The sequence below is a fragment of the Poecilia reticulata genome, linkage group LG2 (genome assembly GCF_000633615.1).
Source record: "Poecilia reticulata strain Guanapo linkage group LG2, Guppy_female_1.0+MT, whole genome shotgun sequence".
Taxonomy (NCBI): Eukaryota; Metazoa; Chordata; class Actinopteri; order Cyprinodontiformes; family Poeciliidae; genus Poecilia; species Poecilia reticulata.
In genome coordinates, this window is record NC_024332.1 from 6,511,753 (window position 1) to 6,535,868 (window position 24,116).

Sequence of the window (24,116 nt, forward strand, 5' to 3'; positions counted from 1 at the left end):
TGAAGCAACAGAGCGAGCGCTCGAGCATCTGATCCAAACTACACCCACGTTCCGTTTAGACAGCAGGGGAGGCTTCAGCACAAAGCCCGACTGCTGTTCGGAAACACTCTCATGTTACTGCGGCTGATCCAACACATTGGAGAAAGTTGAGAAAGTATCCACACCCATTGAACTTCTTCAGAATGTCATGTTACAACCAAAAACATATTTTATAGATATTTTCTTGTTGATATATTGCCTTAAAATCTGTTGTTGGAAATACCAAATATCTGCAGCGCATTTCAGAAAATTATCTTCCAGGAAGTGATTACCCTACTAATGTTAAATTTTTTGGTAAGCCATCTTTTTGCTGCATTTAATTTATCCCAGAAACTGGAACTACCACCAGGAGGTGACATCACACGTGACTGAGTGCATTTTATTTTAAAGTCCAGAATTTTAGGTTTCCAGTTGGGAGGAAAAACAAAATATACCTGCAGCTGGGGTCAGACTTCCAAACTGAAAAGATGTCCGAGTTCAAAATGGCAACAATAACAGTTAGCTGGATCACTAAGAACAGCCACAAGGTTTCCCCCAGAAAATTTGCTAAGCCCGGTGTTTGGGTGCTGTGGCAGTCATTTATTCAGCAGCCCGTCGTGTTTTTGAGTTACAATTGTTTAAAGTTGACAGGAAATTTGAAAATATCATTTGATAATTATGTGTTATTGAAAGATTGGAAAACTAATACCTGAACCAACCATAAAGTCTTAAAAAAATGCTCAATTTGTAAACAGACTTAAATAAGCAACGCTTATCCAGGTGGGCACACTAGGTTTGCTAACTGTTGCAATGCAGTGAACCGGCTAACAGCTAATAGCAAGTATACCAGTAGTTTTTGACTAAACTGTATAAAGAACTTGTTCTTGAGTACATGTTGTACAATACTATGTGTGCAACTGATATTACTCAATATAAAACGGTCAAAGGTGAACCACAAATAGTGTAACATGCAAATATTGCAGTCTACACACACAGTGGTCATATTGGACTTTAATGTTGAGGTTCGTAAGAAAATCATGGGGTTTTTTTTCAGGTTAAAACATAAGATTGTAAAAATGTTTTGTTTTCACTTGGGAAATTTAAAAGTTTCGAGTACAAATGCATTTACTATAAAATAAAATGGAAAATCATATTCATCTGTAACCAAAGTAGCTGTTTTAAATATTCTATCAACCTCTTCTTATTGAACACAGACTGAAAAGCTACATTCAAAGTACAATTTGGGAAATAAAATCCTAATGAACAACTCCACAATCAAAGCTCATATTGGCCGCACAAAAGGACACTTTCATTATCAAAAGCTAAGGTTTTGCTTTTTTAGTTTCTTTCACATCCTTTTTTATAACACATTTTATTTTAAATTATTAGAGTGCTGAACAAACAAATCATGTTGAAATCAAATTAAGTGGAGCCTTGGAGAAAGTAATGAGCCGCCATATTGTGGCCACATTTTCTCAGCATGCAGTTGGTCTGTCATTTCTGAAAATAATGCTCCAGCTGGCCAAGGCCTCACCTTGGACGCAGCTCTTTCAGGACAGACTTTAATTGCTTTCTGCTGATTTGTCGACTGGATCTGGTAGCTTTTCATTACTGCAAGTTGCACAGTTATACTCAATGTGCCCAAATGTCTCTTGAATGGTCCTTAAAAAATTATTTCATGATCATAAAAAAAAATGTTCAATTGGGTTTTGAAGACGTATTTCAGATGTAATAATGTCCAACACAACTGTAAAAGATGCAGTATGAACAATGGAAATGGGAGTGTTGTAAGAGATTTGGGTTTGTTATTTTAGATGCAGCTACAGTTAGCCTGAAGCTGCTGGCAGGCTGCAATGAGAAGCGGGCCGGAGGTGGTAAGATCATTTCTTTCTTTTTCTACACCCCCAGATCTAACTTTAAGCCTTCAAACTCACACATTTATCCGAATTTATAAAGCTCCACAAAGACAAAACAGAGGAACCGTTGAAAACACATTTCATTTCTGCTTTCTTGGTACTAAAATGTCACCTGAATCACATCTGAACTACAAAACAAGTCACGGTCTCTAGTGACCCATTAATGTTTTACCAGCCTTTCCTTTGCAAAGCACTACTATCAACTATAAACCATTTAAATATAAAAAATACTGAAATATCCTTGTTTTAAATCAGAATTTTAGATTGTGTTCCCTTTGTTTTCTAATCCAGCTATTAAAGATACTGTATTATTTAAGACTCCAGTGAATTTGACCCAAATGTTGAGAACAGTACAGAACAAATAGGATATATAGTAACTGATGTCATGGTTTATGCATATTCTATAAAACAAGATCTACTGACAAACTATGTAGAAATTTTATATCAATGGCACATACTAGTAATTTAATGTTCATATTTTCTTCTAAAATAAAAATATATATAATTAGGCAGTGAAATACTGCTATTTCCGGTCGCTACTGGAAGTAAGACCCATGATCGTTTCCACACCCTCCACAAAGAGGATAGAAATACTAAAATACAAGTACTGTAACTTACTGAAGTTACATAAAGACAAGTAGACAATGGAACAAGTTCAGGTAAATTTTAAAATGTGAGGAGGACGCAATTGCGTCATTGGCCTTCATCAGATACCCAACAAAAACTATTTCAGTTGCTCAAAAAAGCCATAAAAGCACCAACATGACCTTAAAAATTGGCACAACAGCTTCAATACAAACGACACCACCAACAAACTCTCCTTACCTTGAATACGGTTTCATTTTTGGGTGCGTATAGTCTTCAACAAAGCCAAGTCAGATGTAGAACTCAGATGTACCGTATTTTCCGCACAATAAGGCACACCGAAAAACCTTCAATTTCCTCAAAAGCCAACAGTGCGCCTTATAATCCGGTGCGCCTTATATATGGACCAATATTGAGCCACAATAGGCCTAGCAACTACAGTAAGCAGCCGCCGACTTCATTTTCGCCCGTAGAAGAAGAAGCGCGTGGTGCATGCTGGGATAGTTGTCAGAACGCTGGTTTGTTAATAAAGTTTGACTGACCTATCTACCCATAGACATAATATATCTTATATCTTATATTATGTCTATGTATCTACCTACCGACCTGATAATCAGGTGGTCTGCAGGTTATTTAGCACCACGTACTCCATGAACATGCTGTGCGCGAACGGAGAAGGGTGACCATCGTCCGGCTCTCCTCTCCCACCCGAGTCGGACTGTTTTGTTCACATTCTTTATGTCAACAAAGTGGGTTTAGACATTCATCCGGGGTGCTTCTACTAAGGTTACCAAGGGACCAGCCTCTATACATTTAACGCCGGGGGCGGGGGAAGAGAGACAGAGACTGCGTCGGCAGCGTGTCGGTTGGTCTGTGTTACCCAGAAAGCAGTTGAGCACAATTTCGCAACACCAACACCGTGAGTGAAACAATGACTGGGGCAGCCTACTGTATAATGTATTCGGGGACCACTTCTTTGCAAATGTGGATGTGTAATAATAAGAGTACGGAACAAATTGGCAACCCAAACTTAAAGGTCTATTCTATGCACCTTATATATAAAAAAAGTTTTAAAATAGGCCATTCATTGAAGGTGCGCCTTATAATCCGGTGCGCCTTATAGTGCGGAAAATACGGTAGTTTAATCTAAGTAGAGGTGTGTTAGTTGGATCCTGCTGGGTTTTTCCTACCGGAGAAACGGTTCCAGCTTGTTAAAACTTTATTCAAAATTTCTAGTTAACGCACAGTTAAATGTCCTCCTAACTAACGGTAAAGGAAGTCAAAGGTTAAAGGCTGAAATTGGCTAACCTGCACATCCCGCCACAAGCTTGGTTGGGTTTAACCGGAAACAGCCATGTCTCCTGACCACCAATCAAAATCCAGGAAACTCTCAGGTGTGGTGCAAGAAATACGGTGCACTTATCGAACACTAGGGGGCGCAAAATCCTCACTAGACTATTTACACAACAGATTTTAAAAAAAAAGTCTTTCAGTAAGTAACCACTCTTATTCATAAATACCAGAGGGGAAATACAGATACGCAATTTTTTTTTAGATTATTTGTAAATATTCCCGAAACTTTAGATTGGTCTTTTACATAAAAATAAAATACAATTAAGTTTGTGGTTGTAACATGACAAAAAAAAGCAGAAAACGTTCAAATGGTATGAATACAGTACTGAGATCCAATATAATGAGAAGACTAGGCTGTTTTAGCTGCAAATGTGAATCTACTCACAACTAGGAGGCTGGTCATAATGTCCAGATATGTCTTGATAGAAATGTGCAATTTCGGTTATTTTTGTTATGTAACTCCATATACATTCTTCCTTCCCCTGATTCTACACTTTCTACAGCAACATGTAACCCCCTCACCCATTACCTTTGACTGTCAAGAAAATCATTGCTGGGGAAAAGCTCCAATTAAAAAGATGCCAAGCGGCAAATCAGAACAGGATGCTGAGTTGTTCAACGGGCAACCGAGGAGAAATCCGCATGACTCACAGAAACTGTGAAGTCATCACTTTTATGGCACTCTTTAGCTGCTGTAATTAACAAAGGCGTATACTGTCTTCAAAGCCAATTACGCCATGTGGTAAACCTGTAACTGAGAGGAATGGAAAATTCTGTAAGGGCTGTCAAAAGCCACCTAATGGGAAAATCTAAGTTCTACGGCGGGCTGTTATCAAGGAAAATCAATACGTCTTTTTCCAGAGACCTCAGGTGGACAGAGTTTTCAAGGTGGTTTATGCAGGGTCAGGCACATTTAAAACTACAGTAACACTGATCCACAAGGAAAAACACTGTTGGCTATTATGTGTATTAATAAGTTTCAGTTAGTTTGTAATGGACTCCACATTACAAAAAAAGTCCAGAAAATCTACCTGCTACAGGGGAGTACTGTTAAGAAAAAGATATTTTAAAAAAAATGCTACATATTGTTTCATGAAAGTATGAGGATATATATGAAAAAAATTATAATCATTGCTTTGTAACTCTAGATAACATATCTTCAACATTTAGCCATAAATAGTTGTAGTTTCATAGATTGCTCTTTTGACGGTTTCTCTTTCCAGCTTGACCACTAGATGGCAGTGGTGCATCCACACTTCTTCTTTAATGTACATATGCAAATTACACCTGTTAAATTATCTTTAAGCTAAAAAACTTTGGATTCTACTTATGTATGGACAACTTTACTTTTCTGACTTTAATCTCAAATTCTGTAAAACAAAGTCGGAAGTCCATATTTTTCAGTGGCTCTTATCCTCTTTTGTACTTATTTGAGTCCATCTCTTTTGTTAGGCGACTTATTTTCAGTTTTTTTGGCTAGACATCGATGCGTCTTTAAAAGTGGAGCGATCTTTATTTTTTTATAAATAACCACTTTACCTTGCCAACATTTAATCATGTTACAAACCCAAACATTAATTCTTTTATTTAGAATGTTAGCATTTGTACTCAGCTCATTTTTTGTCAGATTAATGGATTACGCAGTTGATTACAGTCAACTTTATTTTGGAGTAACAGAGTAAAAGAGGATCACTCTTCAAATTTTGTAAAAACAAAAATGTGAAATTGATTCCGATTCACAAATGTGTGCTACTTCCTGTTGGTTCGTCATATAAAATCTCAACAGGAATACATGTAACTTGGTGGGGGATTTTTATGTGAGAAACCTGAATAAATCTTAAACTGTTGGAATACTTTTGCAGCTGCATGTCACAAACTTGGTGTGAAAAAAGAAAGAAAACATTGGGAGAGGGTTCTCCAACATGAGTGCCAACAGAAATGTTTTACGAAGCTGTCAGGTGTAAGAATCAATAACAGGAGGTTTGGTGCCGGCTGTCATGCAAGTAAAAAGGCCTGGAAATAATATCGGGTCTGATAGTGGTGAGTAGCATGTTGAGTCTATGTCGACTGAACCAATATATCAATCCAAGAAACTGTTTTCTTTTTCTTGTAATGTTGTGCAGTCAGATTTAAGAGTCTCGAATTCACACCTAGGAAAGGAAAAAAAATGAAAAGAGGGGAAACTTTTTATTCAGACACAAAGAAAGCTAATGAAGAAGCTACGCAACATTCAAGGTGCACACCAGGTGCATTCAGTCAGCATCAAACAAAGCTAGATAATGAATAAAGGAGCAGATTTCAAACCGAGTACAAAACACAATGATTTCAGAGCAGTTCGTCTCTCCATGGACACAGATGGGAAATTACATATTGTCGAGCACTGCCTGATTGTTAGCTGAATCGGCCAAACTCAAGCGCCATCGCTTTCCTCGCTGTCGTAGCATCTGTTCCGCTTGATTATCTCCTCCGCTGTCAGGCCTTCTTCCTCCTCAGTCCAGACAGAAGTGTCACACCTGTCTGTGCGCTGCTCTGCTACAGAGCCAACGCCGCCGCTCTCCGTTTCTCTGTCCTCCTCCTTCTCATCTCTCATCTCTATCCCGAAATCCAAAAGGTCATCTAGCGACGACACCGAAGGCCTTCCCCCGGCAGGCTGACTGAAAATGTCGGAACCAAAATCAGATTGCAAGCCGGAGCCGCTGCCGGCGCTCAGGCCGGCAAAAATATCCTCCAGGAAGCTTGATGTGCCAATCGTTTGCTCTGTGGCCGGGTGTTTGAAAGCGAGCCCTCCCTCGGCCGCGTCGGTGAGGAGAGGCGCGTCTGTGGCTTCGGAACATTTGGCATCTGCTGGCACAAAAGCGTCATCCCTCTGTGCCAAAAGTAGCAGTTCACTTGGCATCCAGTCCGAATGGGTTTGAACATAATCTGTCGTGTTTTTCTCAAAAAGAGACAGCTCTTCCTCATTAAGGCCATGACCCAGGCTTTCTAGGTCACGGAAGGCCTGACTATTATTAGCGTTATTGTTATTATTGGAATTTCCATTTAGCTCCTGTGCTGCCGCTGCCTCCTCGTCTATTAGCGTGACCTTTACTGCCTCCCCGTTGTTCAAGTTGTCATTATTTCCCTTATCTGCCTCCTCCCGGTCCTCCTTTTTAAAAGCCGTGCTTTCCACCTGCCCGTCATGTCCATTCACTTTCACTTCCTCCATCTTCTCTGCACTTTTCTCTTCGTTTGCCTCCAGCACCTCTACGCTGCCCCCACCTCTGCTGACATTCTCTTTGTTTTCTCCTTTCTTCCCCACTCCGACGCGCACTTCAAAGTCCATTTCCGAGCCCACTTGAGCCGCAGTATCAGAGTCGCCATTTGATTCCTCACTCTCTGGAGTGTGAGCATTAGGCACTGGCTCCACGGGGTTGCTGACGGCAGAGCTCGGAACGTCTAAAACTGGAGGAGACTCTACTTTCGCACTGTCACCTTTGGCTTCCTGGCTTCCATTTTGTTCTTGAACAGCAGTCTCGTTTAATGAAGGCTTTGTAGGTTGATTTGAGAGGGAGTTTTCTTGGTGTGACGCATCGGGAGGGGGCCACGACGGCTTAACTAACTTCAGCTCCTCCTCGACAGCGAAGGATTTCTTTGGCGAGTCCACCTGTGGAGGCCAAACCACAGAAATTTTGCTGGTGGGCCTTTTGTTTTCTTCCTCTAATTTGTTGACGATCGTCTGCGTAGAAGGATACGTGGAGTCTATGGCTTTCTTCTCAGGTGTTGGTGATTTAATGGGTGAATTCATCTGGTTCTTGTTATTCCAAAGTTCTCTGTGTGGCTTTTGTCCAAATCCTTCATCATAATTTCCTTTGGACTTGAACAGTTGCTTGTAGTGTGGCTTGCAGTACATTTGTCCATGGAGAGAGGCGTAGTTGCCGAGGCTATTTAAAAAAACAGAAACAAACAAGAAAAAAGTTAAATTAGTCCAAAAAAAAGTACGGTAAAAACCCTTTTGCAATGTGAGTGTATTCTACCTTAGTTTGCCTTTGCAGTGTTCACAGCGAAAACAGTTTTTATGGAAGTTTTGTTTGTCTGCGATCAGAGACTCCATGGGGTACACTCTCTTCCGACACACCTTGCACAGTTCGGACTCTGGAACTCGAATTTTCTGCGAAGAAAAGCATAACATTTCTTGTCCAGACATGGAAATTTCTTACAAAATCATGAGTAATATTCTGGGTAGAATTTTGTAAACTTGAACTAAAAAAAAAAAAGTTCTACAAACTGAGAATGATTTCCCAAATTAAAACAGTGGCCTTGATTACAAACTCAGCTCACCTCTGAGTTTGTAATCAGAGGTGAACAATTCACAGTGTTCAGCTTCGTCAGGAGGTGGTAAGTTATTTTTTGTCATAATGTCGCATCCTCTTCTTTTCCTTCAAAACCTGACGAAGGCCTGATTGTGAGCGCCCCCCAGGGGTCAAATAATTCATCAGCAGAGACAGATAAAAACTGTTGAGCATAAATGACCTTTATAACTGTGCATATTCACGTGAATTCTCAATTCAATTAAATTTTTTTGATAATTCAAAATTCCACTGATAAGGCAAAAAAAAAAAAAAAAAGACTGAATGCTGCCCAGAATATTTCCCATTTTGGTTTTAGATTAGTTGAAATTAAAATGGAAAAACAACAACATTTTGTCAAAGCAAAGCAATTTGATTAACTAGCTGTAATTATTTCAACAGAGTTTAAGTCCTGCCTGGAGCCACAAAAAATATTAGTATCCGAATTGCAAAACATTTTATCCAGTTTCTTTCATTTCCTAAAAATGTCCAGAAGTGCTGTTACTCAATCCTGAATAAAGCTAAGCAAAAAATGTTTTCATCATGCAGTTTTCCCTTTCACTCAGAGAAATCAGCTTTGCACACTCAGGAAGGAAAGATATTAGCTGGATATGTCAGCTTCGTCGCCAGCTTCACACTTCAGAGGCATGAATAAACAGACCCAAGTGCAACCGGAGGATACAAAAAGCTGTGAAACTGCCAGTTGCCAAACCGTGAGCTACTCCAAATTAAAAAAAAGAAAAAAAGGAATAAGAAAAACAAATGGAACAAGCAATATGAACATGGAAATAATTATTTCAAACCAATGCAACACGTCCAGTTCTTTCACACAGTGCAAGTAATGTCTCAGAAGATGTTAAACACACCAGGCCTTTTTAGTAGCGTCATGCTACACAGTTAAGATTACCCGCCACAAAGGTCTCCTGCTGGTGTGTTATAGTTTGGGAAGTTCTCTGCTCAGTGACGCTGAACCCCAGGTTCTGGAAAACTCCTTGGCTCTCGGCCCATGACTGCTGGAAGTTTTTCAGCATTTCCTCTGTGGAGGCTTCGGGTGGTACAGAGACAACATTACCCCTCACTACATCAGCGTAGGATGGAGGGTTACCGCGAGTCAGCAGGCTCCCAGAATGCGTCTCACTCCTCATCTCTCTCGTCACGTTACCGAAGTTGTCAACACTGCAGAACTGCTCAGAGACTGAAGTTGTTTCGGTGTGACCAACCGGCTCATGTTCCCGCCTTTCTATTTGTTCTCTAAGCTCTCGGGCTGCTTGAGAACCATGCTCTCCGGTCTCAAAGACGTCCTTTATCGCTTTGACGTTGAAAGCAGGGATTTCTTCAGTTTTCGGAGTATGCGCGTCAGCCTCTGTATCTTCAGTATCACTCCCCAGTCTCTCTGATATAACAATGGGATCTTTTCTTGCATAGATTTTTGGTTTGGGAGACTCAAATCTGTTCACTAGCTTTGATAAATCAACCCTCGGGAGATCTTCTTTCATAAGGTCTATGGTCACGGTCTCCGTGGTTTCCTCAGCATCCGGTCCCAAACGTTCAGGGATGTCAATGGGATCCTTCCTGGTGTACATTTTGTGCACTTCAGCCTTCTGCGCCTCCTCAAAGAAAGACTTTTTGTCCTTCACCGTCATCATGGAATCCACCATCTCTGTAACGTCCACCACTCCGTGCTCGCTTCCGTCAACACCGGTCGTCATGCCACTGAACGAGGATGTGCGCTCTCTTTCAGAAACAAAGTATTCTGGTACAGGCATGGGAGGGGGTGAAGTCATCCCACGTGAAAGTTTTGAGGTTGTATCCCTCAGTTTCATGAGATTTTCGGAGCGGCTCAGAGTGGGAGATGGCGTGGCTCTGCTGAAAGTAGATGTAGGGGTGTAAGTTCTGCGAGGAGGGGGTGGTGGTGTCCCAACTGACTTGTACAGGGGAGGAGACGGGGTTACTCTGAGTGGGGAGTCTACTCTCCTTGATTCAATTGTAATAAAAGTAGGCGATGGTGTTCGAATGCTTGCTAAGGGGGAAGAAATTCTCTGATCGGTCACTTCCTGATGGACTTTGGTCTCCTGAACAGACCTTTTCTGTTTTACCACCCTTTCCATTTTGAAGGAGCCACCAATAGGCCTTGTATGTTTTCCAGCTGTCCCACAGATGATGTTCCTGTCAGGCTCAGGTGGAGATGAGGAGACTGGCGGAAGCATGGGTGGCTCTTTTTCTTCTTTAACTTCCTTTTCTACTGTTGTCAGGTTTTTCTCCAAAACTGTGAGTTTTGTCTGAATAATATGCTTCACATAAACCATCATCTCTTTCAGCTTTTTCTTGCTCTGCTGTTTAGCGAGTTCACTGAAGTTCTTTTTCTCGACCGAGCCCATTACCCATTCGGGGACTTCATCTATAAGTATCCTGATAGAGTTGGAATCTACTTTGCTCGGTGCATCTTCAAGTTCTTTTATTCTGGCAACCAGCTTCTGGATCACAATACATTTCTCTGAATCTGTAATATCTTCAGTATGCGCTTCATCTTTACAAGATAATTTACTTATATCTTTCACCAGCACTTCCTTTGACTCATCTTTTGACTTCCCTGCCTTTACCTGCTTTTTCGTTGTCTGTGTTGCTTGTAGCTTAGCTAGCTGTTGCATGCGAGCTACCTCTTGCTTCTGAAGGTCCTGCTGTACCACTCTCTCAGTCACGACAACCTCCTTGTGTGTCTGAATGTGCTCTGTCTTCATGCTCTGCTGACTATGGGAGACAGACACAAGGTTTTGTCCTTGATGGGTTGGCACAGATGTTACCATAGCCACCAGAGGTGCTGGAACAGTAACTGATGGAGACGACTTTACGTCGGTTTCACTTTTTGCCAGTTGCTTTCCCTTCTTTGTGTGTGCCTTCACTTCAACCTTCAAAGGTGGCGGCACTTGATTTTTATTCTCTTTAACTTCTGTTTTCATCTCAGTTCTTGCTGAGGTAAGCTGGTTGCTTTCTAAATGCACTTTTGATTCAGCACTCTCTGACACCTGACTTTTCTCTCTCTGTGAATGAGTTTCACTTTTCATTATTTCTTTTTGCCCCAAACTGTCAGACTTCTCATCTGTCTTCTCTGTTGGCATTTTAAATGTTTTTACTTTGAAACTGGGAGTTACCTTTGGAATTTTAGTTGGCAGAGAGGGACTCATTTTTACCTCCTGTGTCAGAGCCACATTGATATTCTTTACATCCTCTGTTTTCAATGTGACCGCAGCCCGGCTTTGAAGATTTGCATTATCCTGGACAGTGTTCTGTGAGGCAGTGATAGACTTGGTGCTGGATTTCTTAATAAACTGCTGCTGCTCTGCGACTGAGACAGCGACTATGTTGGAACGGGACTGGATTTCTTTTTCTGAGGCCTCGTGATGAGACCGAGGCACATCAGATGAGGTGAGGGCTTTTTCAGAGGCTTCAGTGCTGGATACTTGCTTTTTATCTAAGAACGCATTTGAAGATCCAAGGGTTGACTTTTTATTTATTACTGAGATTGACGCTTTGCTCAAAGGGATTTGGGAAGGTGTTTTCTTGACAGGTGAATCTTGTGCCTTTATTTCCTCCTCATTCTTAGCTTTTGTTATCTCCAAAGTCTCTTCTTTTTTGCCACTCTCTGCCGCAGAAAGTTCTGCACTGGCTGCTGAGGATTGTATATTAATTTGTGGTGAAGTTGGAGTCAAGACTTTAATCTTTTCTTCTTCCTCTTTCTCTCTTTGCAGGCGGTACCTTTCCTCTGCAAGCATGAGAGGGGTTTTAAATTTCCGAGCATATGGTCGGTCCGTTGGGGCTGGAGCAGGGTCTGGAGGTGGAGGCAGTTTGAGGGGAGGGACAAACACTTTTTTGGGTGGCTGTGGACTTTGTTTTTGATCTGGTTTTACAACTGGAATGTTTGAAATTCTTGTCGATGACACCACAGCTGTTTTAGACTTATTCCATGCCTCGGTCTGTTGGATTGCTTCCTGTTTCACCTGTTGAACTTTAACCTCCTCTTTACGGACAGTTGACACTGCTGTTTCTTGACCGGGAGGAAGCTGGGGGGAAGGTGGTGGAGGCGTTGGCTGTTTTTTCTGCCACTTGGGTCTGAGCTGTGTGGGCTGCTTTGGTGGTTGTGGCTGCTTGGGGATTTTAAATAAAGGCTTTTCAATTGGCTTCCCTTGTTTTGCGGGAGGAAGTTGAGGCATTGCATTAAGCTCTTGCTGTGATGGAGGAGGAGGAAGAAAATCTTGGCCTCCTACAGAAGATGGTGCTGGTGGAGGGGGAGGTGGTGGGAAAAATTCAGGCTCAGACTTCATGCATTCCACAGGAGGTGGAGGCGGTGGGGGCGGAGGTGGCAGGTCACTGTCTTGCCTCATGATATGAGGCCTAGAACTGGACAACGTCGGGCTCTCCGTCACTGGTGATGGTGGCGGAGGGAGGGAGAGCTCAGACTCTGATGGTGGAGGTGGGGACGTGGGGGGTGGGGGGAAGTGAATCTCTGGTTTTGACTTTTTAATGACGCCCTTCGCTTTCATGTCCAGATTTCGGTGATCACTCTTCAGATTTCTGAAATTCTGCTTTTGTCCCAGAGCCTTGTTCTCCATGTGCCTTTGTGATGTTTGCTCTGACACCGTTACGTTTTGTTTATGCACAACAGTCTTCTCAGTCACCGAAGTCTGCACCTGTTTGATTGTTTTTGTCTCACACATTTGTTTGTTTGAAATATTCATCTGTGTTGTGTTTTGCACCTCTTTCATCACAGTCACATCCGCAGCTTTATTCTCTGTTTGATCATTAATAGTCTTCTGCGTATTCTTTATCATAATAGGCTTAGGAGCTTGTATTTTGTGTGGGGGCAGCACTTTGTCTTTCTGTTCTTTTATGCTCTTCTGATGAGAGGCCCCAGCAGGATTGTCTGTTTTGACTACAGCAACAGAGTGGTCCTCTTGGGTTATTACCTGCGTTTTCAGCGATTTGCTTTCATGGTGCCTCTGTGTGTGCCTCTGTGACTCACTGCTCTGAGAGAGGTTTTTCACAGTGGGGGTTGGAGTGAGAACAACATTCTCACTCATGGCTTCATGTGAGCTTTCATGCTCCGCTAGCTTTACACTTGATGGATTTTTCACGGGCCCTTTCGCTTTCTTGGCAGAATGCATACGCTTCTTGTTTGAATACTGTTTCCTTTGCATCAGGGACTTTATTGCCCCTTGAACGTCACCTTTAACAACTTCTTCTTTTTCCAAATGCGCCGCCTCCTGGCCTTCATAAAGAGATTTTATGGATGTTTTGACGTCTCCTTCGATGCTTCCTCTACGTTGCATTTTTGGAGAGGTGGTTGGCTCAAGCAAAAGCTGAATGGTGGCTTTAACGTCCCCTTGTTTGCTTACTTGGTGCTGGTAGGTCTTTTTCTCACTTGATGCCTCATGCAAATTTTGTATGGCAGTAAAAATGTCTCCTTTAACTATCTCCTCTTTCTCCAACTCTTTAACAGCTTGCTTAGCCTCCTCTAGGGATTTGAGGGTTACTCTGATGTTGCCAGGAACTAAATCGTCAACTGTTGCTTCCGTTTTTGAGGTTGCAGATTTCTCCAGTGATTCAAGAGCACCTCTTATGTCACCTTTGATAATTTTAGGCTTTTCCAGTTCTTTGGCTTGACTCTTGGCCTCCTCAAGAGATTTCAAAGTGTTGGGAATATCTCCCTTTACCACCTCCTCTTTCTCTACAACCACTTTCTGGTTGATGGCTTGGGTCAATAAATCAAGAGTTGCATTAAGATCACCCTTAACAATGTCCTTTCCCTCTAGGTTTTTGTAGGCATCAGTGGGCTCCGTCATGAATACCTTAACAATGCTATGAACATCACCTGGCACTATGTCATCTTCAGCCACAGTGCGGCCAATCTGCTGCTGATTCTTCCGCAACAAGAGTTTGGTCTCTTCGATATCGCCACCAATGATACTCTCCTTCTGCACCTCTTTGTGAACCTCATCAGACTCAGATTTCAGCTGTTTGAGGTAGTCCAAAGCTCCAGACTCGATGCATGTTGTGTAAAAGCTAACATTACCCCTTTCAGTGTCCCCAATCCTTATCCTTTTAGAGTCCTCTTCTCCTGAGTTGGACAGAAGACGCTGAAGGGCTTTGCTGACATTACCTTGAATTATATCCTCTTTCTCCATACTAGATCGCTCCACTTTATTTAGTAGAGAATAGATTGTCATCTTTATGTCTCCTTTTTCGTCTTCTTGAATAAGGATTCCATGCTTAGAGGAGCCTTCATTCTTCAGTAGGTTGCCTATCGCCTCTTGGATGTCACCTCGAATAACTGCCTCTTTCTGAACACTTGTTCCCCTCTCCTGGTTAAACAGCTGTTTCACTGTGGTGTTGATGTCTCCTCGCTCCTCTTTATCAATAGTTATGACCCTTTCAGTCGTCTCTGTGCGATTCAGTAGGTTCATCATTATATTGCTTAGATCTCCTTTAATGATCTCCTCCTTTTGAATTTGAGGAACCTCCTGGTTCATGAGTTTGTACTTGGCCATGCGGACATCTCCGATTTCATCTGCCTCAATGAGGATCCCCTGGGAGTTCACCATTTTCTGACAGTAAAGTTCTTCAAGTGTCTCCTTTATGCTCTTACCGATTATTTCGGTCTTTTCCATGCTGCTTTCGTTGAATTCATGAAATGGTGTTGTTTCGAACAGCCACGTAGTCGTCTTCACATCTGCCTGTGGGATTTCCTCCTTTATCACAGCAGGCTCTGTGACATCAGTTTCTTTTATTCTGTCTAGGGGTTGCCTCTCAAAGAGCCACACAGACTGTTTAACATCCCCTTTCATCACTTCCTCCTTTGTCACCCTCTCCATTGCATCGTACTCTTCGCTATCACCGCGGATCTCGTCGATTGTGCGGGTTTCAAACATCCATGTTGCAGATCTGACATCGCCTTTCTGAATTTCACTCACACTTACAGTTCTAATGTACTTTTGAGACATCTCATCCGTCTCAAATCGCTGCTTGTTTGTCTTTACATCGCCCCCTTGGATATCCGCCACTGTTTTCGATCGTACTTTTATCTCCTCAGTAATTTCATCCAGGGGTTGTGTCTCAAATTTCCACCTAGCAGAGCTAACGTCTCCCTTATTAATGCCTTCCTCCGTCACTGCTTTAATAACATATACCTCCTCCGAATCTCTAATTGAATCCAAGGGTTTTGTCTCAAACAGCCATCGAGCCCCCACCACGTCTCCTCTTATGATTTCCTCTTTAGTTACAGTCGTGACTTCATGATAATGGCCCTCCTTATCACGAATGGCATACAGCGGCTGGGTTTCAAACATCATAGAGTAATTTTTCACGTCTCCTTTTTTAATTTCATCTCCAAAGATACTAGTGAGTTTTGAAATATTTGTCTCTGCCGACTCATCTTTGATTTGATCCAGAGAGTACGTCTCAAAAATGAAGCGGCCCTTGTCCACATCACCTCCCTGAACATCGGTTATGGTGCGGATCTCCCTTGCCTTTGTGCTGTCGTCACATATAGCATCGATTGGCTGGTTCTCAAACTTCCAGGTGCAGTTGACCACGTTTCCTCTTTGGATGTCCTCGGCCTGCTGCTTCTTCAGCTTCAGCATAATTTCCTCTGACGTAGAGCTCATAATGTCAGAGGAACGATTCTCAAAGATGTATTTCATTCTGGAGACATCACCAGACTGGATGTTGATTTCTGTGACCCTCCTGAAAGAACTGCTGTCCTCACCCGTGATGTTTTCCAGGTTCTCGGTTTCAAAGAGGAAGCGAGCCATTTGAACATCTTTACCTTGAATGTCCTCCTGCTTTACAGTGCAGGTTTTCAGAATCGTCTCGGCTTCTGATTCTGAGTGATCGCGAATGTTGTCAAGTGTCTGGGTCTCAAAGAGCCATGTGCATGTTTTCACATCCCCTTTTTGCACTTCCTCCACTCCTGCCTCACTTTTTTCCACCTTTTCATACAGAACATCCATCGGCTGGGTCTCAAAGAGCCATCTGCATGTTTTTACATCCCCTTTCTCAATTTTAATATCTTCCTTAGTCTTATGTTCTTGATCCTCAAAATTACTGAAAAATTTTATAGCATCGAGTGGCTGAGTTTCGAACAACCACTTGGCTGTTTTGACATCCCCAGATTCAATCTCCTGCTTGGAAATCCCTTTTATTATCTGGAACTTATTGATACTTTCATCAAATTCATCGATTGGACGTGTTTCAAACATCCACCTGCAGCTGCGCACATCTCCCTTCACAATTTCCTCGCGCCTTACGGTTCTCACCTCATGGTAATGACCCGAGCTGTCCTGCATTGCATACATTGGAGTGGATTCAAACAGCACTCTGTTGGACTTAACTGACCCACTTGGGACACCTTCTACCTGGATTTTCTGTGTCCCTTCACATTTACTTAAATCTAAGGTTTCAAACCTCTCTTTGTAGTTTGTCACGTCTCCTTTGTCAAGGGCTTCAATGTTCACAGTTCTTGTAATCTCCTTTTTTTCCTCCCGTATGCTCTCCAGTGGCTGGCTTTCAAAGACCCACTTCTGATGTCTCACATCACCCTTCTCTTCCTCGGAGGCAGTCACCTTCTTAAGTTTTCCGACTTCGGTTAGTTCTTTCAGGTTTTCCATGGGTACCGTTTCAAATCGATGTTTGGTTGACTGAACATCTCCTCCTACAATCTCCTCTGGGGTCAAAGGTCGAGCGTTGGCATTATCTTTCAGTGTATCCATAGGCTGAGTCTCAAAAACAAGACAGTGTCTCTTAACATCTGCTCCAATTATTTGTTCCTTCTGAGTTCTTGAAGTTTCCCATTCCTCATCCTTAATAGTGTCAAGAGTCTTTGTCTCAAAAAGCCATCTGCCTTTGTTCACGCCACCTTGCGTATTGTCCTCCATGGAAATACCACATATCAGCTTTACTTTTGCAGGATCTTTGTTGATCATATCCAGAGGCTGGGTTTCAAACATCCACCGCGATGTCATAACATCTCCTTTCTCAGTCTCCTCCCGCCGGATGGTAGTAATTTCCAACATTTCACCAGAATCCCCCCTGATGACGCACATGGGCTGCGTCTCGAACATACGAGTGGTTGTCTTCACGTCCCCCTTTACCTCTTCCAGCTCAGACTTCAGGTTCAAGAAGTGACTCTCCTCAATGGTTTCTGTTTTACCCAGAGAATCCAGATGCTGCGTCTCAAAGAGGTACCTGGCAGTTTTCACATCTCCGCCAGTGATGTCTTTGGTGACCACACACTCGTTCTCCTGCTCTTCCTGGTGGATCTTATTCAGGCAGTCCAGGGGCTGAGTTTCAAAAAGCCAGGTTGCAGTACGAACGTCTCCTCGTGCGAGTTCTGCCTGCTTCTGCGACTGTTGGGTTGCATCTTCAGTCTCTGCCCCTAGAGCATCTATGGGTTGAGTCTCAAACATCCACGCTGTGTATCTGACGTCTTTGCCTGCAATAATTTCCTGCTGGGCAATATTTCTTCCCTCACTTTTATCTGGGGAGTCATCTTTGATCGTATCAAGTGGCTTGTTTTCGAACATCCACCGCATTGATTGCACTTCCCCTTTGAGGATTTCTTCCCACTCCAGGTATTCTCTGTCGGGACTTGAGCATTCACTGGAGCTGCTGCCGTCGTTTTCAAACATATAGCATGTCTGCTGGACGTCACCTACCGTTTCCTTGCTTTCCAAAGCTGCCTTTTCTGCCTCCGTAAGCTGACTCATGAAGTCTTCCTCAAGGTTCTTACGTACTTCTGGATGTATGTGCTTGTAGAGGCGTTTCAGCTCAGCCATGCTTTTGTGTTTGAAGTACTGCTTCTTGTCAAGGGTAAACTTTTGTTGGTATCCTTTTTCCTGGGACTGAGAGGAGAGGCTATGTTCTTGTGCTACCTGGATTAAGTTTGCAGGTGGAGGGGGGAATTGTTCTGTTGCCTCATACGTCACCGATGAGGTTGATGCAACTGCAGAAGCAGTTTTTGCAGTAGAAGACGAGTCATAACTAGTTACAGTTGACGTTTTGGATGACTGGTGTAGTGGGGCCCACTGAAACTGGTTGAAATCAACATCAACCTGTGGTTCATAAGTTATTTTATTTACGGAGAGAGGGACAGTAGAAGGACAAGAAAGTGGTTAGAGAGGATTTTTTTTGTCTTCAAGTGATATAAAACACAGAGAAAATGACAAACGATTAATAACTACTTGATACAACTATCAAATAAGCAAGCAGACATACAGTGCTACAATTGATTTAAGAATGAATAAATACAGTACTCATGTCACTTGAAATTTTACACAATTTGTCATGCTAAAGCCTAAAAATCCAATGTATTTTATTGGGGGTTTATGTGATACACTACAATAAAGAAGAGAAAATAACTGCAAGGAAAATGATAAAACTACTCACAAACTAAAACCTGAAAAGTGGTTTCGCTTCTAGCAGGAGAATCCGACCAGAGGGAGCTACAGTGGTCGGTTCAAATTGAAAAAATGAAACTTTGTAATTTTTTTATTTAAAAAAATGTATAACAGTGACGTGCGGTCAGGGGAGGCAGAGCCTCACCTGTCATCATGGGAAAATAGTATATAATGATAAAATCATTTATATTGCTATTTTCACCCTGTGGTTTGTACTATAAAGTAACTATTTTTTACTTAGCTTAACCAATTCTGATGATTTTTTCTTCAAAATCGCTGGATTTTCGCATTTTCCCATTTAAATGTTCAGAAGCAAAGCCGGTGAGGCAGCAGTGAGAAGAACCTCACCTGGGATTGCGCAACCTCTCGCTAACTGCACTGGCTGAGATTCTATGGGAGTAGTCTGTACGCCGGCAATAAAATGGCTAAAAAACATTTAATATATGGACTGATTTTCCATAATTTACCTTATGTATATAATGTCAAGTGTTTTTTATTGTCACCAACTGTGTGTGTATCGTGTTTTGTGTGCAGAGGAGCGACCAGAAACGGCAGAGAACAGACTCGAGGTGAGGCAGGCAGTTCTCTTGCCTCATGGTAGGGGGCGCTCATGATCCCAGATATTGTGACTCCACAAATGCAGAGTAAGACACAGTGAGCTAGCCATGGAGCTAGCCATACAGCAAATAAGTAAAGTACAGCGATATATTTGTTTTCTCCTCTCTTCCAACGTTAACATGAAAGACTACATTTCTACACTTAAACGGTTTTCTAAAGTGGATTTTCAATTGAAGCAGGAGATAATAACTAAAGGAAGACCAACACTGGAGCTGAAAGTTTTACTTTGAGACAGTTTGAGGATTCTTAAACGGAGTAGAAAAATAGACTTTTCCAAACAGTGTTTGGAGAAAAAAAATCAGACCCGACTTTGTGCAACGAACTTTTCTCCGCTGCTCACAAAAAATGATCTGTTCATTGCTCTTTTAATTCTGCATAATAGACTTAGTAAAAGCGGGAGAAGGGGGCGGGGGGGTGTAGGGGTTAATATTTGCCGTGAAAATAGCTGATAAAGCCTCCAAGTAGTTGTGAAGCATTTTGCGCTTACGTCACTATGACGTCACCGCGACTAGTCGTCATCGACTCGACTATTATCATGATGTAGTCGACCTTAAAAAATATGTAGTCGTTCAACCCCTAGCAACAAGTCTGCGTGTAGATCGGCGGATACAGAGCAAGAAAGTGTTTTCTCGCTCTTTCCCTTTGCTGTGGATCATAGCACGAAATTAATACCTACATTTCTAAGTTTCACTGAGTTAACGCGGTTATGGATGACATGTAAAAGATGAGTCTTTTTGCCCCACAGCGTTGTATACCTGCGCGAAATTTCCGTAGGTCCAATAACATGCATGGTGTCCATGTAAGTCGTAAGTCAGTGCCTCACCAGCAACGAATCTCACCGCACGTCACTGATGTATAATATATTAATATTATTAACATTATTATTAGTAATACATTGGTATTACTAATAACATACACCTATATTCATAGCAATATATGTGTAATGTTTCCATTACATCTATAGAATTTAAATTATTTTAAATATGCATAGCATAAACTGCATTATAATGTATTTTCACATTTACTCTTCACAATGAAAGCAACAGACCGATTCGTTGTGATTAAACTGGAGAAAAGTTATATATGAAAACATAATCTCTGCATGTTTGAAAAACAGTTTGAACACAATTTAGCTGAAGTTAAGTCTGGAATTGCTGAGTTTACACACAGCATCTGCTTCTGAAGGAACTGTGGTGCTAAAAAAATAAGATGAACTCTGAAATGTTTGGGCTTGTTTAGAGAGGGAAATTCATTTCCGGAGAGGCCTCAATGGAACGAGGCGCTGTGAGGAACACAGATCGTTGTGACAATAACAGTAAGTCTATGCAAGCTGTTCAATTCTGAAATCTGAACCCTGCCCAGAAGTATGAAAGAACAAGGCAGAAGTTATTTGCTTGGAGGAAAAAAAATAGTTAAATTACTGTTTAACAAATGACTATGCAAAGTTTTCGCTTTGAGGTGAAGAATTCTGATCGGTGCAAGAACATCAGTGGTCTAGATCAAGTCATAGTCGTTACAGTGAGGTATAGATGTGAAATTAAGTGGAAATCTGTTGTGAGAATTAATATTTATACTTCCTTTGCCTCACAATTCTGCACTTTTTTATGTTGAACACATAAAATCCCAATAAAATGCATTGAAATTAAAAAGTGTAAACATCCAAGAGGTGTGAATGCTTATGCTAAACACTTTAAATTCCCCTACTTTCAATCTGTCAGGTATTTTAAGTGATACTAAAAATAATGACTAAACTGCAAACCTTAACGAAAACGATTGTTTTAGTGAAAGATTTTTCTTTAACGGGGGAAGAAAATGTTCAGTTTCCATCAGACGTTATTTACTCAGTCTAATTATTTTTCCCGGTATGCACAATTTCCCTTTGGATGATTTCGTAATGCCACTTCATCTTCATGTGGATTCTCCATTAAAACAAGAAACTTATCGTCGGTTTAAATAAACAGACAGGATCATTACCTTAATTTCCTTCGCTGGTGCCGCTTCCTCGATCGTTTTTTCGTACTGTTGCTTCAAAGCCTGGGTGGAAACCTTTGGTAGGTCCTCTCCGCTGACGAGCATAACTGAATTAGACATAAGAAGAAGGCTGCCTCATTAAGTCATTCCAAGTGAGGAGGCTCAGGGGAGCAGGAAAGAGAAATAAATCATTTCATTAAAAACCTGAGTAGTTTTCATTTTCTGAAACCATGCGGCAGCGATTGCCCAATTTCCACTTTCCAATATTTTACCTCTCTGACTTTGCCCTGATTAGATTTGGCGCCACGCGCCGAATAGAGAATCATCTGCTCTCTGACTCGCTTTGAGAGCTCATCCCTTATTCAGCCCGGGGGTGCCGAACAATCATTAACATACAGGACCATAAGCAGCGCTGTGATATAAATATATATATAAAAAAAGCCCCAAATTACAATATAAAAGGCATGAGCAGAATAACCTGTTTCATCGTAATGGTTCCCATAACCCGCGGCCACGTTGTTATGGTGGACTCCTTGATCGCGGATCACCTGGGAAGGAGCGACATCAAACTGTTAGCGCTCCGACTATGTTTCCAATCAGTCACCCGTAAATGACTAGAGATGACGTTCGTATCATAATAAGGGCTGCAGGTTTTAGTGATCTTGTAACAAATACCTCTTGTCGCGAAATGCTTGTTGCCGGAGTCGTCTCTCTGGCGCTGCTCTTCACCGTCACCTCGGAGGAACTCGACACTTCCTGTCAAACGTAGAACAACGGTGTCACTGACACAGAACAACTGGCACAAGGAAGAAGGTAAATAACGTTTAGCTGTGTGGCGCTTTTTACGGATAAAATCCCAAAGTGCTTCACGGTCAAAACATGATCACAATGATATAACTGAAAACACCTTGAAATGCTTTTAAAAAGTTTTTTTTTTTAAAAGAAAAGTTCAACTCTCAAAATGTTTTCTTTGTCTGTGGATAATGGCGTTTTGAGAGCTTCACAATTTAAAATTTAAGAAGAGAATTTAGTCTTTCATTTAGGGCTAAATTAGCTCAGACAGTTTCTTCTACTTAATAAAATCTTCATTGAAAAGTGAGTTCTTATTTTGTCTGGCAATGTCTCAAATATGTAAAATGACTAAAAGAGAAAAATGAAATACAATAAAATACAAGAAGCACTTAAGTCTTGGATCTAACTCGAGTTTTTTTGTAACATTAATGAGAAATTGCATTTTATTTGAGAAATTGTAACCACAGTTTGAATGATTAAGACCATTAGCAACCTCTGGACTGAAGAGGAAAAGGAAGAAAAAAGTCCGCCAGAGATATTTTGGGGTACATGTATATTTTTTTGATGCCCTAAAGCTACAATTTAAGTTTTAAAAGGAGTTTTTACATTTAAAAATAGCAGGATTGATGTTGGCTCTTTAATTTGTTCAGCTAAAATGCATTTTGAACCATCTTAACTCTACTGAATTGACTTATTTAAACATTTAAACGCTCTAAAAAATTGCACGGTAGTCACCTTCAGTTCAGGTTTTGATACCAGGATGAAAGCAATTTCAAATGAGCTATTTGGAGTTATGCTCAAGTGATTAATGAAGCAAATCCTTAGCTGGATTGTGACAGTCATTAACATAGTGCCATATATTCTGTAAAAGTTTAAATACGTAAAATGAGGAATGAACACGACCGACTACACAGCCTTGAGGAACCCCACGAGACAGAAATGCAATTTTTTTACTGATGTGACCTGATTTAGACAATGAAAACAGACAAGACTAGTTTTATTTGACCAATCAGCAGAAATACCTCCCGAAGAAGTAACAGAGACAAAAAAAACAAAAAAGTAAAAGCGGTGAAGATGAACACAAGGTTGAATACACAAAAGCACCCAACACTGCTTTATCACCTCCTGACTGCGAGCTGGAAGAAACAGTGGGCGGGTAAGTAATTTTTATATTGTGGGGAAGCTTAATACAATCCCCTTCTGTGGCTGCTAACAAATGCTTTTCCATTACCGCGCTGCTTCCAAAGGGAGCTGCTAAGTTTGAATTCTGCCAAAGGAGGATTTCAGCGTTGGGGGGGAAAAACAGCAGTGGATTACGAAAAAAAACCGGCACAAAACCGAATCAGACGTTTGCTCCTTTGAGATTCATGCAATTTGAAGGAGATGAAAGAGAAATGTATTTCCGCTTGTATGAACGCTGTTAACATGAAAGATACATGGAGGGTCGGNCGGGGGATGTCCTGTTCTCCTCAAACCACTGGCACCGCATTTCGTTTCCATCCTGCTGTAAAACAGAGGCTGGATGTCACACCTGTGGAAAGGCGCTTCCAAGTTGCTGCGAAAGAAGCAGCGAGTTGATCAAACGAGTTCTGACGGTTCACCTCGTGGACCCTGATGTAAAATTCACGATTCAGCAAAGGTTCTTTTTGCACTCGACGAATCAGGTCTGCCTCTTCGCCTGAATAAGCAAATGGGGGGAACTGGCCTTACTACACTACAAAAAAAAAAGAAATAAAAATCTGGCTGCAGCCCAGCGCCGCCGCTGACGAGTTCTGGCATGATGCTCACACACAGGATGACAGATGCACACAGACGAGCAAGTTCAAGGTGCCCTCTTTGAGTCGATCCGCTGGAAAGGCCTCCGCCACACCAGCCGAGATTTGTTAATAAAGAGCAGAATGTAAATCGTTCATATCTCTCGCTTTTAAACAGAGAAAGGACAGCAGCGATCTGTCTTTCTTGTTTTCTTCGCTTGAAAGAGGGGGGAGAAAAATTGCCCCACTTTCGCCTGCAATCATCAAAACACAATTTGCTGTTTATGGAAATGCTGGAGGCTTTGCATCATGTAATAATATCACATATTCAGGATC

The 24,116-nt window shown here is 41.7% G+C and overlaps 1 protein-coding gene across 4 annotated transcripts in view; it reads right to left on the minus strand.

Moving 5' to 3' along the window:
- Positions 1–7,699: 7,699 nt before the first annotated feature.
- The window catches only part of xirp2a (xin actin binding repeat containing 2a), a 62,815-nt gene continuing 46,398 nt past the window's right edge, over positions 7,700–24,116 (minus strand). For all 4 annotated transcript variants that reach the window (XM_008425151.2, XM_008425170.1, XM_008425161.1 and 1 more), the window contains 6 exons: positions 21,910–21,990; positions 21,713–21,782; positions 21,238–21,341; positions 9,105–18,300; positions 7,886–8,019; positions 7,700–7,792 (listed from right to left, as the gene is read on the minus strand). In XM_008425151.2, the coding sequence (XP_008423373.1) occupies positions 7,925–8,019; positions 9,105–18,300; positions 21,238–21,341; positions 21,713–21,782; positions 21,910–21,990 (9,546 nt within the window). In that variant the 3' untranslated portion in view covers positions 7,700–7,792; positions 7,886–7,924. The remainder of the gene's footprint in view (positions 7,793–7,885; positions 8,020–9,104; positions 18,301–21,237; positions 21,342–21,712; positions 21,783–21,909; positions 21,991–24,116) is intronic.